Genomic DNA, 16,648 nt, shown 5'->3' on the forward strand with positions numbered 1-16,648 from the left:
TTCTTGAAACAGTGTGTGGATAGTTCAACCAGAGGAAGGACCATACTGGATCTTGTTTGGGGAAACATGCCAGGACAGGTGATGAGAGCATTTTGGAAACAGTGATCACAGCTCAATAATTTTTAAGATAGTTATGAATCAGGATAAGTCTGGTCCTTGGAGGAAAGTGCTAAATTTGGACAAAGTACTAAATTGGGAGAAGGCAAATTACAACATTATTCGGCAGGAGCTAGCAAGACTAAACTGGTAACAGCCGGTATTGGCTAAGTTCACATCTGACATGTAGAAGGCGTTTAAAGTCCAGCTGATCAGATTTCAGGGCTGACTTGTTCCAGTAAGGAGGAGAGTTAAGGATGGGAAGGTAAGGGATCCTATGATGAGAGAGGTTGTAAATTTGGTCAGGAAGAAAAAGGAAGCGTAGGAGCAAAAAAAGGTTTAGGAAGATAAAATCAGACAGGGCCATCGAGCAATATAAAGAAAGCAGGAGGAAACTCAAGCAGGCAATTACATGGGCCCAATGTCATTGCCAAGCCAGATTAAAGACAACCCCAAGACATTTTACACATATATTAGAAAACTAGATGGCAACAAGAGGAGGAGAGGAGCACTCACGGACAAAGGAGGGAATTTGTGCTTGGAGTCAGAGGATATGAACGAGGTACTCAATAAATACATTGCATTGGAAAAGGACGTGGAAGATAATGAGATCAGTGCGGGCTATATTAAAATGCCAGTACACTTTGAGATCAATAAGGAGGGGGCATTGGGTCTTTTGAAGACTATTAAGGGAGATAAGTGCCCAAGGCTAATAGGACCTTTCCAAGATATTGAGAGATTGCAGGGGCCTTGATGATGATCTTTGTTTCCTCTTTTGCCACAGGCAAGGATTCTTAGGGATAGAATTTACTCACATTTGGAACAGAATGGACTAGTTAGGGACAGCCAGCGTGGCTTTGTCTGCAGCAGTTCATCTCTTACAAACTTGATTGAGGAGGTGATGAAAGTGATTGATGAGTGACAGCACTGGATGTTGTCTGTATGGACTTTAGTAAGGCATTTGCCATGGTCCCTCATGGTAGGTTGACCAAAAGGATTAATTTGCATGGAATCCACAGCGTCTTGGTGATTTGGATGCAGAACGTACAAGACGGAGGATATCATCATATATCATCATATATATACATCCGGAAACAGGCCTTTTCGGCCCACCAAGTCCGTGCCGCCCTGCGATCCCCGTAACATTAACACTATCCTACACCCACTAGGGACAATTTTTACATTTACCCAACCAATTAACCTACATACCTGTACGTCTTTGGAGTGTGGGAGGAAACCGAAGATCTCGGAGAAAACTCACGCAAGTCACGGGGAGAACGTACAAACTCCTTACAGTGCAGCACCCGTAGCCAGGATCGAACCTGAGTCTCCGGCGCTGCATTCGCTGTAAAGCAGCAACTCTACCGCTGCGCTACCGTGCCGCCAATAGTGGAGGAAGAGTGTCATTCTGGCTGGCTGGAGGTGCTTTGTTGTTTGTGATAAGTCTAAAAGTCTGGATGGAAATTAGTTAGTGCCGTCTGCGGATTTGAAAATTGAATTAGATTCCTGCATGGCGCACAGTCATGGGTATACAAGGGGTAAAAAGGGGGCCTGAGAAGGGGGCATCCATGTGGAGCCCCCGTGTTGAGGATTATCATAGAGGATGATTTGCCCCTATCCTTATTGATCGAGGTCTGTTGGTCAGGAAGTCGAGGATCCAGTTGCAGAGATGAGTGCTGACTCCAAGTCCCGCGAGTTTGGTGATAAGCTTGGATGGTATAATGGTGTTAAATGCAGAGCTGTGGTTTACTGACGTCGGTGTCTCCCTTACCCAGGTGTGCTAGGGATGAGTGTAGGGCTCGGGCTAGCGCGATGGCACCGTTTGTGGGCCTGTTGTGGCGGTAGGCGAACTGCAGTGGATCAAGGCCGCTGGGTAGACTGGATTTAATGCACCCCATAACCAGCCTCGCAAAACATTTCATGATGGTGGATTTCAAGGCCACTGGGCGGTCGTCGTTTAGGCATGAGGTGTAGATGGATTGGTTGGTAAGTTTGCAGACAACACAAAGAATGTGAAAGTGAAAACGGTGTCAATGGACACAGCAGGATGTAGATCATCCTGCTGTGTCCATTTTATCACCTTTTTCACTTTCACATTCTTTGTGTTGCAAATATCAGTTGCAAATATGGATGGAAAAATGGCAGCTGAAATTTAATCTGGGCAAGTGTGAAATTGGCAACACAGATTTCTGAAAGTGGCAGCACAAGTAGGTAACATGATAGTGAATGTGTATGATATGCATTCAAGAGAGAGCTAGCTAGAGCTCTTAAGGATAGCGGAGTCAGGGGGAATGGGGAGAAGGCAGGAACGGGGTACTGATTGAGAATGATCAGCCCATGATCACATTGAATGGCGGTGCTGGCTCGAAGGGCCGAATGGCCTACCCCTGCACCTATTGTCTATTGATATGCTTGCTTCATCGGTCGAAGCATTGAGTATAAGATTCAGGAAGTCATGTTGCAGCTTTATAAAACTTTGGAGTATTATGTGCAGATCTGGTCATCCCATTATAGGAAGGATGTGGAGACTTTGGAGAGGGTGCAGGGGGGGGTTTTACCAGAATGCTGCCTAGATTACAGGGCATTAAGTATAAGGAGAAGTTGGACAAACCTTGTTTAATCTAGAACATCGGAGGCTGAGGGGAGATCAGATAGGTTTGTAAAATTATGGGAGGTATAAATTTACAGTCAGAATCTTTTACCAAGGGTGTAAATGTTAAAGATTAGAGGGCAGAGCTATGTGAGAGGGGAAAGTTGAAAGAAAATGTGTGGGGCACGTTTTTTTTTTACACAGAGAGTTGTAGGTGTCTGGAATATGCAGCCGAGGGTGGGAGTGGAAGCAGATGTGATAATGGCATTTAAGAAGCTTTTAGATAGGCATGGATCTGCAGGGAATAGAAGGATATGGAGCATGCAGAATGCATATGCATGCAGAAGAGATGAATTTAATTGGGCATCAGGTTCTGCACAGTCATCATGGGCTGTCGGGCTTGCTCCTGTGATGTACTGTTCCATGTTCTATGGTCTAACTTATGTATTATCTCTCCACGTTTTCTGTTCTCAGTGTTGTGCACTGAGACACTCTTATACTGAGGCTCTGTAAAGATACACTTGGCCAGCGTGTGCAATGACTGACATTCTCATTACATAAGCCCCAGTCTCCAGTTAAGCAATGCAATTAAATGATGCATACATTTCTAAGGATGCCAGCTCAATAACAGGTTAATGTATTAAGGTCACATTACATTGAATTTCAGGAACTGAGACACATCTAATTTGTCTCTGAAGTACCAACTCTTAAGAGAACTGAAGGACACCTCACTGGAGAAGGAGGTGGGTGGTGCTGAACATAAGACCTCAGGGTTTTGATGAATGAATCAATAGACAATAGGTGCAGGAGTAGGCCATTCGGCCCTTCGAGCCAGCACCACCATTCAATGTGATCATGGCTGATCATTCTCAATCAGTACCCCGTCCCTGCCTTCTCCCCATACCCCCTGAATCCGCTATCCTTGAGCTCTATCTAGCTCTCTCTTGAGCTAGTGGGTGAGCTAGTGAGCTCGTGATCAAGCTGTGGGTGAGTTTGGAGGCATCCCTGTACCGAGTCAGCAGATAAGAATGGGACAACATTAAAGCTCAGACAATTCCTGCTCAGGTCTGAGTGGAGTTGCTTTTATTGAGACAACCGGCCATTTCTTTTTGTGCATCAGTTGCTGTAAACTAGACAGGATATCAGGTGGTGCAGATTCCCACTTTGCACAATGAACCAGTGGACCAGACTGCCACCTAGAGCCCTGACTACACATAACACTGAGCTATAGTACCGTGCGAACACTGAAAGGGCTCAATCATTTGCCATGATAAACCAATGTTCATCTTAACTTGGGTTGGAATAGTGGAAGGAGCATATATAAATGAGTTGCTTGTGATATACCAATAACATAAATGCATGATTCCTGGACTTTCAAGAGTGTTTATTTGTCTTCTGCACTGTATATGAACTGGAACAATAATATTCTTATTTGCTGCAACTTTACAGACACATTAGATGCAACAACAAAAACAACAACAATAAATGTACAACACATTATTGGTTATTCTAAGTAATCCTGTCCATGATAGTGAAAAAAATGAGCAACCATAGTAGTGCAAAGACCGTAGTGGTTGGGTTGCTGAGATAGAATTGTGGGTTTGGGTTGTGTAGGAGGGTTAAAAGAAATTGATTCTTGATGGGAAGAAGCTGCTCTTGAACCAGGAGGTAATGATTCTAGCCTTCTATATCTCCTTCCTGGTGGTAGCAGCGAGATGAGAGTATGGCCAGGGGGGTGTGGGTCTTCGATATATTCCAGTCCATGTCATGGATCCAGAAATCATCATTCTCTCATGGTCCTTTGTAAAGCAATCCTTTACTCAATGAATGTTTTTTTTAAGTATTATTAAGATTAATATTATCTGTACAATAATCTTGCCATGATACAGCACAAGGTATGTAGGCTGAGTCTGAGATAAAAACAGTTTAAGGAGGGGGTCCTATACATAAGCAAAATACAAGAGATGGCAGAAGCCATTGTCTGGTATATGTAGACCTGAGCCAGCTTGCTTTACTCCAAATGCAAGGAACCCGACAGGTAAGGCCAATGAACTCAGGGTTAGGATAGGTATGTGCGACTAGGATGTTATAGCCATTACAAACCTGACTAAGGGAGGGATAGTACCGTATAGGAAGGAACTGCAGATGCTGGTTTAAACCGAAGATAGGCACAATAAACTGGAGTAACAGCTGCTCAAACAGCATCTCTGGAGGAAAGGAATAGGTTTCCTTTTCTCCAGAGATGCTGTCTGACCCGCTGAGTTACTCCAGCTTTTTGTGTATCTGTGGAGGGATAGGACTGGCAGCTTAATGTTGCAGGGTACAGTTGCTGAGGTGGGGGTAAAAGAGGAGGGGAAGATGCGTTACTGATTAAGGAGAAAATCATGGCAGTTGTCTGAGATGGCATTACTGATGGTATATTGAGTGAGGCTATATGGGTGGAGTTGAGAAATGAAAAAGGGATGATTACCTTGTTGAGTGTGTGCTATAGGCCCCCAAATAGTCCCCCAAGGACTTTATTCCTTGGAGCGCAGGAGGCTAAGGGGTGATCTTATGCAGGTTCACCAGATTGATTCCTGGGATGGCAGGACTTTCATATGAAGAAAGACTGGATAGACTCGGCTTGTACTCGCTGGAATTTAGAAGATTGAGGGGGGATCTTATAGAAACTTACAAAATTCTTAAGGGGTTGGACAGGCTAGATGCAGGAAGATTGTTCCCGATGTTGGGGAAGTCCAGAACAAGGGGTCACAGTTTAAGGATAAGGGGGAAGTCTTTTAGGACCGAGATGAGAAAGTTTTTTTTCACACAGACAGTGGTGAATCTGTGGAATTCTCTGCCACAGAAGGTAGTTGAGGCCAGTTCATTGGCTATATTTAACAGGGAGTTAGATGTGGCCCTTGTGGCTAAATGGATCAGGGGGTATGGAGAGAAGGCAGGTACGGGGTACTGAGTTGGATGATCAGCCATGATCATATTGAATGGCGGTGCAGGCTCGAAGGGCCGAATGGCCTACTCCTGCACCTATTTTCTATGTTTCTATGTTTCTATGTATAAAATCATGAGGGGAATGGATAGTCTTTTACTCAGTGCAGGGGGAAATCCAGAACTGAAGGATAGAGATTTAAGGTGAGGGGCAAGATTTAATAGTAGCCCGAGAGGTAACTTTTCTCTCAGCGGATGGCAGGTATATGGAATGAGCTGCCAGAGGAGGTACATGAGGCAGGTACTATAACAGCATTTAAAAATTAACTTGGACAGGTACATGGACAGGAAAGATTTGGCGATATATGTGCCAATGGGTATCTTGGTTGGGATGGTCGAATTGGGCCAAAGGGTCTGTTTCCGTGCTGTATGGTTCTATGAATCTAAATGTGGACCTACCAAAATCTTACAGAGCTGCATCATGACTTCCTGACTCTTACGCTCAGTCCCTTGACCGATAAACACAAGCATACCATACTCTTTCTTTACCATGCTATCTACTTGCGTTGCCACTTTCAGGGAGCTATGGACTTTTACCCCAGGATCCCTCTGTACATTAATGTTGTTAAAGGTATTGCCATTAACTGTATACTTTCCCCTTACATTCAACCTTCCAAAGTGCAAAACCTCACATTTAGTTGCATTAAATTCCATCTATCATTTATCTGCCCATTTCTCCTCACATTCGTGCAAAATGCAATGAGAAAAAGAAAGTCCTTGGTAATGGAAGAGGTTGTCCATAGTTGTTTAGGTGGGATTCTAGTTGTGCAAGTTGGTTCAAGAACCTGTTGATTATAGGGAAGTAGCAGTGTGACCTCTTGCTTCTGTGCATTCTACCTGATGTAACAGCAAGAAGAAGGCATGGTGGTGATCTTGATGAACTTGAGGCAGTGCCTCATGTATAATAATAATAATAATAATAATAATAAACATTTATTTTATATAGCGCTTTTCCAAGTGCTCAAAGACACTTTACAAAAACAGTCATGACATAAAAACAAACAGATGAACTATCCTGACGGAGAAGCGGCGAACAAATAGCGCCAGCGTCCTCTCACGTCAGGGTCCGGCAGTAGACAATAAAGAACACAAGACACACAATTACAATTTTTAACACAAACAGCCATCACAGTGATTGCTCCAGGCACACCCTCACTGTGATGGAAGGCAAAGAAAAGTCTTATCTCCTCCTCATTCTTCTCCCGTGGTGCCACGAGGCGATCGAGGCTTTTGATGAAGGAGGAGTCTGCGCCCTTAGACAATAGACAATAGACAATAGGTGCAGGAGGAGGCCATTCGGCCCTTTGAGCCAGCACCGCCATTCAATGTGATCATGGCTGATCATTCTCAATCAGTACCCCGTTCCTGCCTTCTCCCCATACCCCCTGACTCCGCTATCCTTAAGAGCTCTATCTAGCTCTCTCTTTAATGCATTCATTGGCCTCCACTGCCCTCTGAGGCAGAGAATTCCACAGATTCACAACTCTCTGACTGAAAAAGTTTTTCCTCATCTCAGTTCTAAATGGCCTACCCCTTATTCTTAAACTGTGGCCCCTGGTTCTGGACTCCCCCAACATTGGGAACATGTTTCCTGCCCTCAGCGTGTCCAACCCCTTAATAATCTTATACGTTTCGATAAGATCTCTCATCCTTCTAAATTCCAGTGTATACAAGCCTAGTCGCTCCAGTCTTTCAACATATGACAGTCCCGCCATTCCGGGAATTAACCTAATAAACCTACGCTGCACGCCCTCAATAGCAAGAATATCCTTCCTCAAATTTGGAGAGGATCCTTGATAGATCGGGATGAGTGACGTTTCGGGTCGAGACCCTTCTTCAGCATGGTTAGGGATAAGGGAAACGAGGGTTATCAACCATGATGAGGAGAGATAAAGAACAATGAATGAAAGATATGCAAAAAAGTAACGATGATAAAGGAAACAGGCCATTGTAAGCTGTTTGTAGAGTGAAAATGAGAAGCTACTATGACTTGGGTGGGGGAGGGATGGAGAGAGAGGGAATGCCGGGGCTACCTGAAGTGAGAGAAACCAATATACCACGGGGCTGTAAGCTGCCCAAGCGAAATATGGGATGCTGTTCCTCCAATTTGCGTTTAGCCTCACTCTGACAATGGAGGAGACCGTGGACAGAAAGGTCTGTGTGGGAATGGGAAGGAGAATTAAAGTGTCCAGCAACCGGGAGATCAGGTTGGTTCATGCGGGCTGAGCGAAGGTGTTCTGCGAAACGATCGCCCAGTCTGCGTTTGGTCTCGCCGAGGTACAAGAGTCCACATCTTGAACAACGGATACAGTAGATGAGGTTGGAGGAGGTGCAAGTGAACCTCTGTCTAACCTGAAAGGACTGTCGGGGTCCCTGGACAGAATCGGGGGAAGTATAGGGACAGGTGTTGCATCTTCTGTGGTTGATGGGGAAGGTACCTGGGGAGGGGGTGGTTTGGGTGGGAAGAGATGAGTTAACCAGGGAGTTGCGGAGGGAACGGTCTCTGCGGAAGGCGGAAAGGGGGGATATGGGAAAATGTGGCTCGAGGTGGGATCCTGTTGGAGGTGGTGGAAATTTCGGAGGATGATGTGTTGTATGCGACGGCTGATGGGGTGAAAGGCAAGGACAAGGGGGGACAGACTCTGTCTCTGTTGTGACTGGGGGGAGGGGGAGCAAGGGCGGAGCTGCGGGGTACCGAGGAGACACGAGTGAGGGCCTCGTCTATGATGGAAGGGGGGAACCCCTGTTCTCTAAAGACTGAGGACATCTTGTTCCTTCACAGACCTTTCTGTCCTCGATCTCCTCCATCATCATTACTTTTTTGCACATCTTTCGTTCATTGTTCTTTATCTCTCCACATCGCCATCTATATCTCTCATTTCCCTTATCCCCAACCAATCTGAAGAAGGTCTCGACCCGAAACGTCACCCATTCCTTCTCTCCAGAGATGCTGCCTGTTCCGATGAGTTACTCCAGCTTTTTGTGTCTATCTTCAGTTTAAACAAGTGTCTGCAGTTCATTCTTACATATTAGGCTTGTTATCTTCAGAGATTGCACACATTTTAATGGGCTTTCTCTCCCCTCCTGAATTGGCTCAGTTTGCAGCCGGCCACGTATAGATTTGAACAAGAAATACAGAGCTCAAGCAGACACCACGTTCAGCCGCGACCTCAAGGAGATGAAGTTTGCCAGCATGCTGATGAGCACCCGGACCACTTCAGCCCAAATCCAGGCTCACATCTTGAATAGCCTGACGAAGAGAACCAGAAACAGGCGAAGCCCAGAGAGGAACAGTAAGGTCAGTGTACTACTGTAAGGGGAGCAGGTCAGGTCATGTCAGCTCAACTGTACTCCCAGGTAACCATACTGCTGTCACGGCTGTGAAGAAGATAAAGGAGGCATGGGTCAGAGGGAAGGATGTGTAGGAAAAAAGGTCAGGAAATAATTTATTGCTTTTGTCATCACAGTATATTGTGTTATTTGCAATGTTCGTAGTTATTTCTATTGTCAACGATGGTTCATAGAACTATAGTTCATTGTTATTTCATACTTATTGCTCAGAGTTAACTTTGGGAAAGTGCTGGTGAGACACCTCATGGTGACGGGGCTCCCACTGTGCCTGTTAGGGAGGGGGTTCTAAGAGTTAGACCCAGCGATGCTGAAGGGCTACTGACAAGGCTGCGACTTACTGGGGAACCTAAAACTGATGATGCAGGTGCCTGCTGGCTGAGGTGGTGGGTTTGGATGTGCTGTTGAATTGTCTGAGCGATTCATCGCATTTCATTTGGTAGATGCTGCACACTACATCCACAGTGCACCTGCGGAGGGTGAACGAACATGTTCCCAGTGAGGGCGCACTCAGTCTGTTCCCAGCCTGTAACTGTAGGAAGGAACTGTAGATGCTGGTTTGCACCAAAGAAGGCAGTGGAGGCCAATTCTCTGGATGCTTTCAAGAGAGATCTAGATAGAGGTCTTACAGGTAGCGGAGTCAGGGGGTATGGGGAGGTATGGGGAGAAGGCAGGAACGGGGTACTGATTGTGAATGATCAGCCATGATCACATTGAATGGCGGTACTGGCTCGAAGGGCCGAATGGCCTACTCCTGCACCTATTGTCTATTGTCTATAAGATAGACACAAAATGCTGGAGTAACTCAGCGGGACAGATGGCATCTCTGGATAGGATATCTCCCGGTTGCTAAACACTTTAACTCCCCCTCCCAACCTGATGCTGACCTTTCTGTCCTGAGCCCCCTCCATTGTCAGAGTGAAGCCCAGCGTAAATCAGAGGAACAGCGCCTCATATTTCGCTTGGGCAGCTTACACCCCAGCGGTGTGAATATTGACTTCTCTAACTTCAAGTAACCCTTGCTTTCCCTCTCTCTCCATCCCTCCCCCATCCTAGTTCTCCGACAGTCTGACTGTCCTCCTGATTACATTTTACCTTAGTACGCTTCATTGTCACCTTCGCCTAGCTAACAATGATCTATTCTACATTTTCCTTGATCTTCGTCCCCTTTGATGTCTCATTCTCACACTTCCCCTGACTCTCAGACATATGTATGACTGCTGTGCTGTATGTTGCTGTGTGTACTTGTCAGGTGATTATCTTTGTTGATGACCTGAACATGCCGGCCGTTGAGCAGTATGGGGCCCAACCACCGCTCGAGCTGATCCGGCAGTTCCTAGACCTGGGTGGATTCTTCGACGTTATAAATCTCAAATGGCTGGTATGTTTCTTATTTTCCTGTTCATGCGTTATCGAGACATTTAAGAGATAGTGGTGCCACACATATATTGTGGTTACAAGAGTAGGTCAGAGAACACTCATTAAACTTTTGCCTTAAAGACTTTCCATAATCTACAAGGCATGAGTCAGGCGGTTGGCAGAATACTCACCATTTGCCTCGCTCTCAAGAAATCCAGTGCCATCCGTGGGATGTACTAACCAATTGGATACAAAACCTGGCTCGGTCAAAAGGATTCAGAGGGTGGAAGTAGAGTGTTGTTTACCAGGTTGGAAGCTTGCGACCAGTGGTGTACCGCAGCGATTGATGCTGGGTCAAATGTGCTATAAAAAATATATATCGGGTCCAATGTGTTATAGATATATATATATATATATATATATATATATATATATAAACACATTGTATATGTTAAACATATATATATATGAATGATTTGAATGAGAATGCATGGCATGATGAGTATCATTACGGATGACCTCAAATTGAAGGTGCCGTGGTGTTGAAGGTCCTGTAAAGTCACAAGAGGACAATGATCAACTGAGAAAGTTGACAGGAAATGGCACATGGAATATAACTTGGACAAATGCAAATTGACACATTTCGAGAAGTTAAATCAAGGCAACAGTGGTAGAGCTGCTGCCTCACAGCATCAGTGATCTGGGTTTGACCCTGACTACGGGTGCTGTCTGTGAGAATGTGTACGTTCTCCCTGTCTCCGCGTGGGTTTTCTCCAGGTTCACCGGTTTCCTCCCACACTCCAAAGTCATACAGGTTTGTGGGCTAATTGGGTTCGGCAAAATTGTAAATTATCCCTAGTGTGTAGGATAATGTTAGTGTACGGGTTGATCGCTAGTCGGCATGGATTCGGTGGGCCGAAAGGCCTGTTTCCACACCGCATCTCTAAAATCTAAGCAACACTTACAAATTGAATGATTGGCCCCTAGGAAGTATTGTTGAAAAAGAGACCGAGGGGTTCAAGTACATGGTTCGCAAAAGGGGCATACAGGTAAATAGTCTGGTGAAGAAAGAGTTTAGCACATTTGTACGCATCGGCTCAAGTATTAAATACAGGGCTTGAGACGTCATGTTCGATTGTACAAAACGTTGGTGAGAACATACTTGGAGAGTAGTTCTGGTCATCACACAACATGAAAGATGTGATTAAGCTTGGGAGAGTGGAGAAGAGATACAAAGCGATATTACTAGGACTGAAGTGTTGTAACACTATATTCTGCACTGTAACACTATATTCGGTTTATTTCTTTTTTTTTGCGCTACCTGATATACTCATGAATGGTGTGATTTGCTTGCATAGCTCAAAAAACAAAGCTTTTACTGAAGTAGGATGGAACTGCAGATGCTGGTTTAAACCGAAGATAGACACAAAAGGCTGGAGTAACTCAGCAGGACAGGCAGCATCTCTGGATAGAAGGAATGGGTGATGTTTCGGGCCGAGACCCTTCTTCAGACTGAATCTGAATTCACCCCTTCCTTCTATCCAGAGATGCTGCCTGTCCCGCTGAGTTACTCTAACCTTTTGTGTCAATCAAAGCTTTTGCTGTACCTTGGTACATGTGATGAGTCATTAAGTGAGACATATTGTAGAATATACACTTCTTCTGGACTCAACATTGCTCTTTGATTGTTTGAACCCTGCTCGCTGTTCAGCAAGATCATTTCCAATCTGACCTTGGCACTAGCTCCATTTTCATGGAGTTATTAAGTCACACAGCACAGAAACAAGCACTGGTTGGCCCATTCAGCCAACTATGGATTACCCTTCACAAAATGCTGGAGTAACTTAGAAGGTCAGGCCGCATCTCAGGAGAGTTGGAATGGGTGACATTTTGGGTCGAGACCCTTCTTCAGACTGATGGATTACCCTTCTATACAAATATCATTTTTGAGTACTTGGTCCATAGCCCTCTATGGCTTGGTATTCAGGTGCTCATCTAGATACTTCGACAATATTGTGAGATTCCCTGCCTCCACCTTCCCAGGCAGCGCATTCCAGATTTCAACCATCCTTTGGGTGAAAGAAAATCTATTTTTGGAAGCATTTCACCCAGATTTTCCGATTTACCAAATATGGTTCTCCAAAATATTTTCCAGGAACACATCTCTTTAATAAATGGAAAAATGACTGTGAATTCCCATGGAACCTCAGTGGAAACAGACCTTCCTGTCACAAACTCACCCAACAACCATCGCTCCCCATCGCTGAGTCACCTTGAGGATCCTTGGAAGCCGTGGGTTTCAGGTCACAGGAATGGCCACAGACAAAATGACCCCTTGCTGACAGTGGTTAGAGGCACTAAACTAAACTAAACTAAGCTGGACGACACGTTGGCACATAGTTGCTGCCTTACAGCGCCAGAGACCCGGGTTTGATCCTGACTACAGGTGCTTGTCTGTATGGAGTTTGTACGTTCTCCCTGTGACCTGCGTGGGTTTTCTCTGGGAACTCCGGTTTCCTCCCACACTCCAAAGACGTTCAGGTTTGTAGGTTAATTGGCTTCAGTAAAGATTGTAAATTGTCCCAAATGTGCATAGGATAACATTAGTGAGATCGCTGGTTGGCACAGACTCAGTGGGCCGAAGGGCATGTTTCTGTGCTGTATCTCTAAACTAAACTAAACTTTGTGCCTGTGCTTGAGTCGGAGATTGCCGTTGTCTCACCATGTCTGTCCTGCTCTCTTCTTTCTGCCTGATACCAAGCACGTGGATGATGTGACCCTGGTGGCAGCCTGTGCTCCCCCGGGCGGTGCACGAAGCCAGCTCAGCCAACGTCTGCTCAAACACTTCTGCACCTTCGCTCTGCCTCAGCCCTCAACCAAGTCCCTACAGCACATCTTCCAGGTAAGTGTCTCGCTCGGTACAACTGCCAATGCAAAGAACAGGTTAGACGCAGAGTTGCGTCTCTCAATCTCAGGGCAAGGATAGCACGGGTTAGATACAAATGGAGGCTCACTTGACACCGTCACATCACACATTCTCAGGGCACAAAGGTAGGCCAGTGTGATCTCCCTCTGCACTGACCTATCACTCAACCCAGGATCAGACACCGGGAGTAGCTCTGAGCTGAGAGGCACTGACACAAAATCAGAAAGATTCATTGTCGAAGAGCACTAAAAAGTGGTGAGACTTTGGTGTCCTCAACACTGGACTAGAAAGGCTTTCTTTTCAAGGAATGATCTGATCTGCAAGGTTTCTGAGTGCTGTTTGAGCGTTGCTCGATGAGTGTGAGAGTGCAGCCCCTGTTTGAGTATCTAAGGGGGCTGCCTCTCAGGTTTTGGCTGCAGATGAGCCCCACATTCCTGATTTTTGGTCACTTGGCCAAGGTGGCCATTCACGGGTTCCAGAGGCGGGCAGTTGAGAGTTCTGCCTGAGTCGACTGCCTGCCCTTCTTCCAGGTCGACGTTTATTTCCGTGTATCGCTGGAGAGGGAGCACGTGGTGTCCATGGGAGCTTTGGAGGCATCTCAGGAATAGTGGGCAGCAAGGGGGATCAAGGGCAGCGCGGTGGCACGGTGGAAGAGTTGCTGCCTTACAGCACCGGAGACCCGGGTTCCACCATGTCTACGGGTGCTGCCTGTACGGAGTTTGTACCTTCTCCCTGTGACCACAAGGATTTTCTCCTGATGCTCTGGTTTCCTGCCACACTCCAAAGATGTACAGGTTTGTAGGTTAATTGGCTTTGGTGAAAATTGTCCTAGTATGTAGGATAGTGCGAGTGTACAGGGATCGCTGGTTGGCGCAGACTTGGTGGGCCGAAGAGCCTGTTTCCACGTTGTAACACTAAACTAAACTAAACTAAACTAAACTAAAAGTGTGTCCTGGATTCGGCAGGCAATGTTATAATTTGATGGTTGTTTGCAAACTGCATGACTAGCAGTTTAGATTAATGAAATACTATGTTAATTGTGACAATGGAATAAAAACATCTTGTTAAGGAAAAGAAAGGGCACGATAATCACAGCATAGCCACAGAATAGAACTCATTTTATACTGTCCCATCCCCACACTCCCAGGACAGGGGCAGCAGGGATCCAGTCTGAAGAAGGGTCTCGACCCGAAACGTCACTCATTCCTTCTCTCCAGAGACGCTGAGTTACTCCAGCATTTTGTGATTACCTTCGGGGATCCTAACGACATGTATAAAATCTATTTGGTCAATTTATGGATTGTGGTACTCTCTTGGAATTCTTGTTTCCACAGGTTAAACTTGGCTGTTTTATGGAGAGCCGTAACTTCTTGCCCGCTGTGCGGCAATGCAGGAATCAGCTAGTGACCGCTGCAATTAGCATTTATTACAAAATGTCTCGGCACATGCTGCCCACTCCAATCAATCCCCATTACACGTTTAACCTGCGAGACCTGGCGAAGGTACGGTTCCCTCACTGCCAGTCCAGCATGCTTCTGTGATTGAGACTTCAGCCTGGTGTTTCTCCATGCTTTTTTTGCAACGTGCGTGTATGTACACCGATCAGCCAAAACATTATGACCTGATGAGCCAAAATATTATGACCACCTGCCTCCGTGTGCAGCTTCACACGCAGCAGCGTGCCGCATTGTGACACATTCCTCCCGTGACCACCATTAACATTTTCTGTGACTTGTGCCACAGTAGACATCCTGTCAGTTCGGACCAGGCGGGATAGCCTTCGTTGCCTTCGCGCATCGATGAGCCTTGTGCACTGTATGTTTCTTTTTTTTTTTTTTCCTAATCAGATGTGCAACACTTTGGTCAACGTGGGTTGTTTTTAAATGTGCAATACAAATAAAATTGACTTGACTTGACTTGACTTGTGCGGCCAACACCCTGTCGCCGGTTTGTGGTTTGTCCCTCCTCGGACCACTGTTGAGAGGTACTCACCACTACTGACCGGGAGCACCCCACAAGCCTTGCCGTTTCAGAGATGCTCTGACCCAGTCGTCTGGCCATAACAATTTGGCCCTTGTTAGTCGCTCAGGTCTTTACTCCTGCCCATTTCTCCTGCATCCAACACATCAACTTCAAGAACTGACTGTTCACCTGCTGCCTACTATATCCCACCCCTTGACAGGTGCCATTGTAACAAGATAATCAATGTTATTCACTTCGCCTGTCAGTGGTTATAATGTTTTGGCTGATTGGTGTATGTGTGACCTGCATGTCTGTGTATGCATGTGCATATATGCGTGCATATGCAAGTGAGCCAGTGTGTTTATGTACATATGCACATGCATATGATTGTTACAGTTCAGTCTACATGCCCTTATCTAAATGTGCCACCAGGTCTGTTGTTGCCACCAAGCTGGGTGGGAAGTGAGCTGTGCGAAGAGTGTAGAAACATATAAGTGGGTTAGGCAAGTGAAAAGATGATTGTTTATGCCAATTTCTTTGTATTCATTCAAGGAATGTGGGCTTCACAGACTGAGCCAGCATTTAATTGCTCCTCACCAATTGCCCATGTCAAGGTGGTGGTGAGCTTCAATCTTAAACCATTGCAAACCTTGGGGCTGTTAGGAAGGGAGCTGCAGGATTCTGACCCAGCGATGGTGAAGGAATGCCACGATATATTTCCAAGTCTACACGGTTGTGTGGCTTGAAAGGCACCTTCCAGGTGGTAGTATTCCTATGCTCTTTCTGCCCTTGTCCTTCTAGCTGGAAGAGGTTATGGGGTTGGAAGGTGCTGTCTAAGGAGTCTTGGTGAGTTGCTGCAATGCATTGGTATTGACTTCGGTATTGGGTTATTATTGTCAGTGTACCAAGGGACAGTGAAATACTTTGTTTTGCATGCTCTCCAGTCTCCACCCCTTTCCACCTTCAGCAGAGACCGTTCCCTCCGCAACTCCCTGGTTAATTCATCACTTCCCATCCAAACCACCCCCTCACCAGATACTTTCCCCTGCAACCGCAGGAGATTCAACACCTGTCGCTATACCTCCTCCCTCGATTCTGTCCAGGGACCCTGACAGTCCTTTCAGGTTAGGCAGAGGTTCATTTGCACATCCTCCAACCTCATCTACTGCATCCATTGTTCAAGATGTGGACTCTTATACATCGGCGAGACCAAATGTAGATTGGGCAATGGTTTCGCTGAACACCTTCACTCAGCCCGCCTGGACCTACCTTATCTCCCGGTTGCCAAACGCTTTAATTCCCTCCCCATTTCGCCACTTGAAGGGGGGCACCACAGAGCAGTTTCTATTAAAGTCAGACAAGCCATCCTCGGATAGTGAAAA

General features: G+C 45.9%; 1 protein-coding gene across 1 annotated transcript in view; it reads left to right on the plus strand.

The window, feature by feature from the left end:
• The window catches only part of LOC144593835 (dynein axonemal heavy chain 6-like), a 317,525-nt gene that overhangs the window by 217,025 nt on the left and 83,852 nt on the right, over positions 1–16,648 (plus strand). Inside the window, exons 47-50 of the mRNA XM_078399952.1 lie at positions 8,770–8,969; positions 10,272–10,400; positions 13,140–13,280; positions 14,639–14,806. Of these exons, the coding sequence (XP_078256078.1) occupies positions 8,770–8,969; positions 10,272–10,400; positions 13,140–13,280; positions 14,639–14,806 (638 nt within the window). The remainder of the gene's footprint in view (positions 1–8,769; positions 8,970–10,271; positions 10,401–13,139; positions 13,281–14,638; positions 14,807–16,648) is intronic.

This window comes from Rhinoraja longicauda, chromosome 5 (genome assembly GCF_053455715.1).
Source record: "Rhinoraja longicauda isolate Sanriku21f chromosome 5, sRhiLon1.1, whole genome shotgun sequence".
NCBI classification, from domain to species: Eukaryota; Metazoa; Chordata; class Chondrichthyes; order Rajiformes; family Arhynchobatidae; genus Rhinoraja; species Rhinoraja longicauda.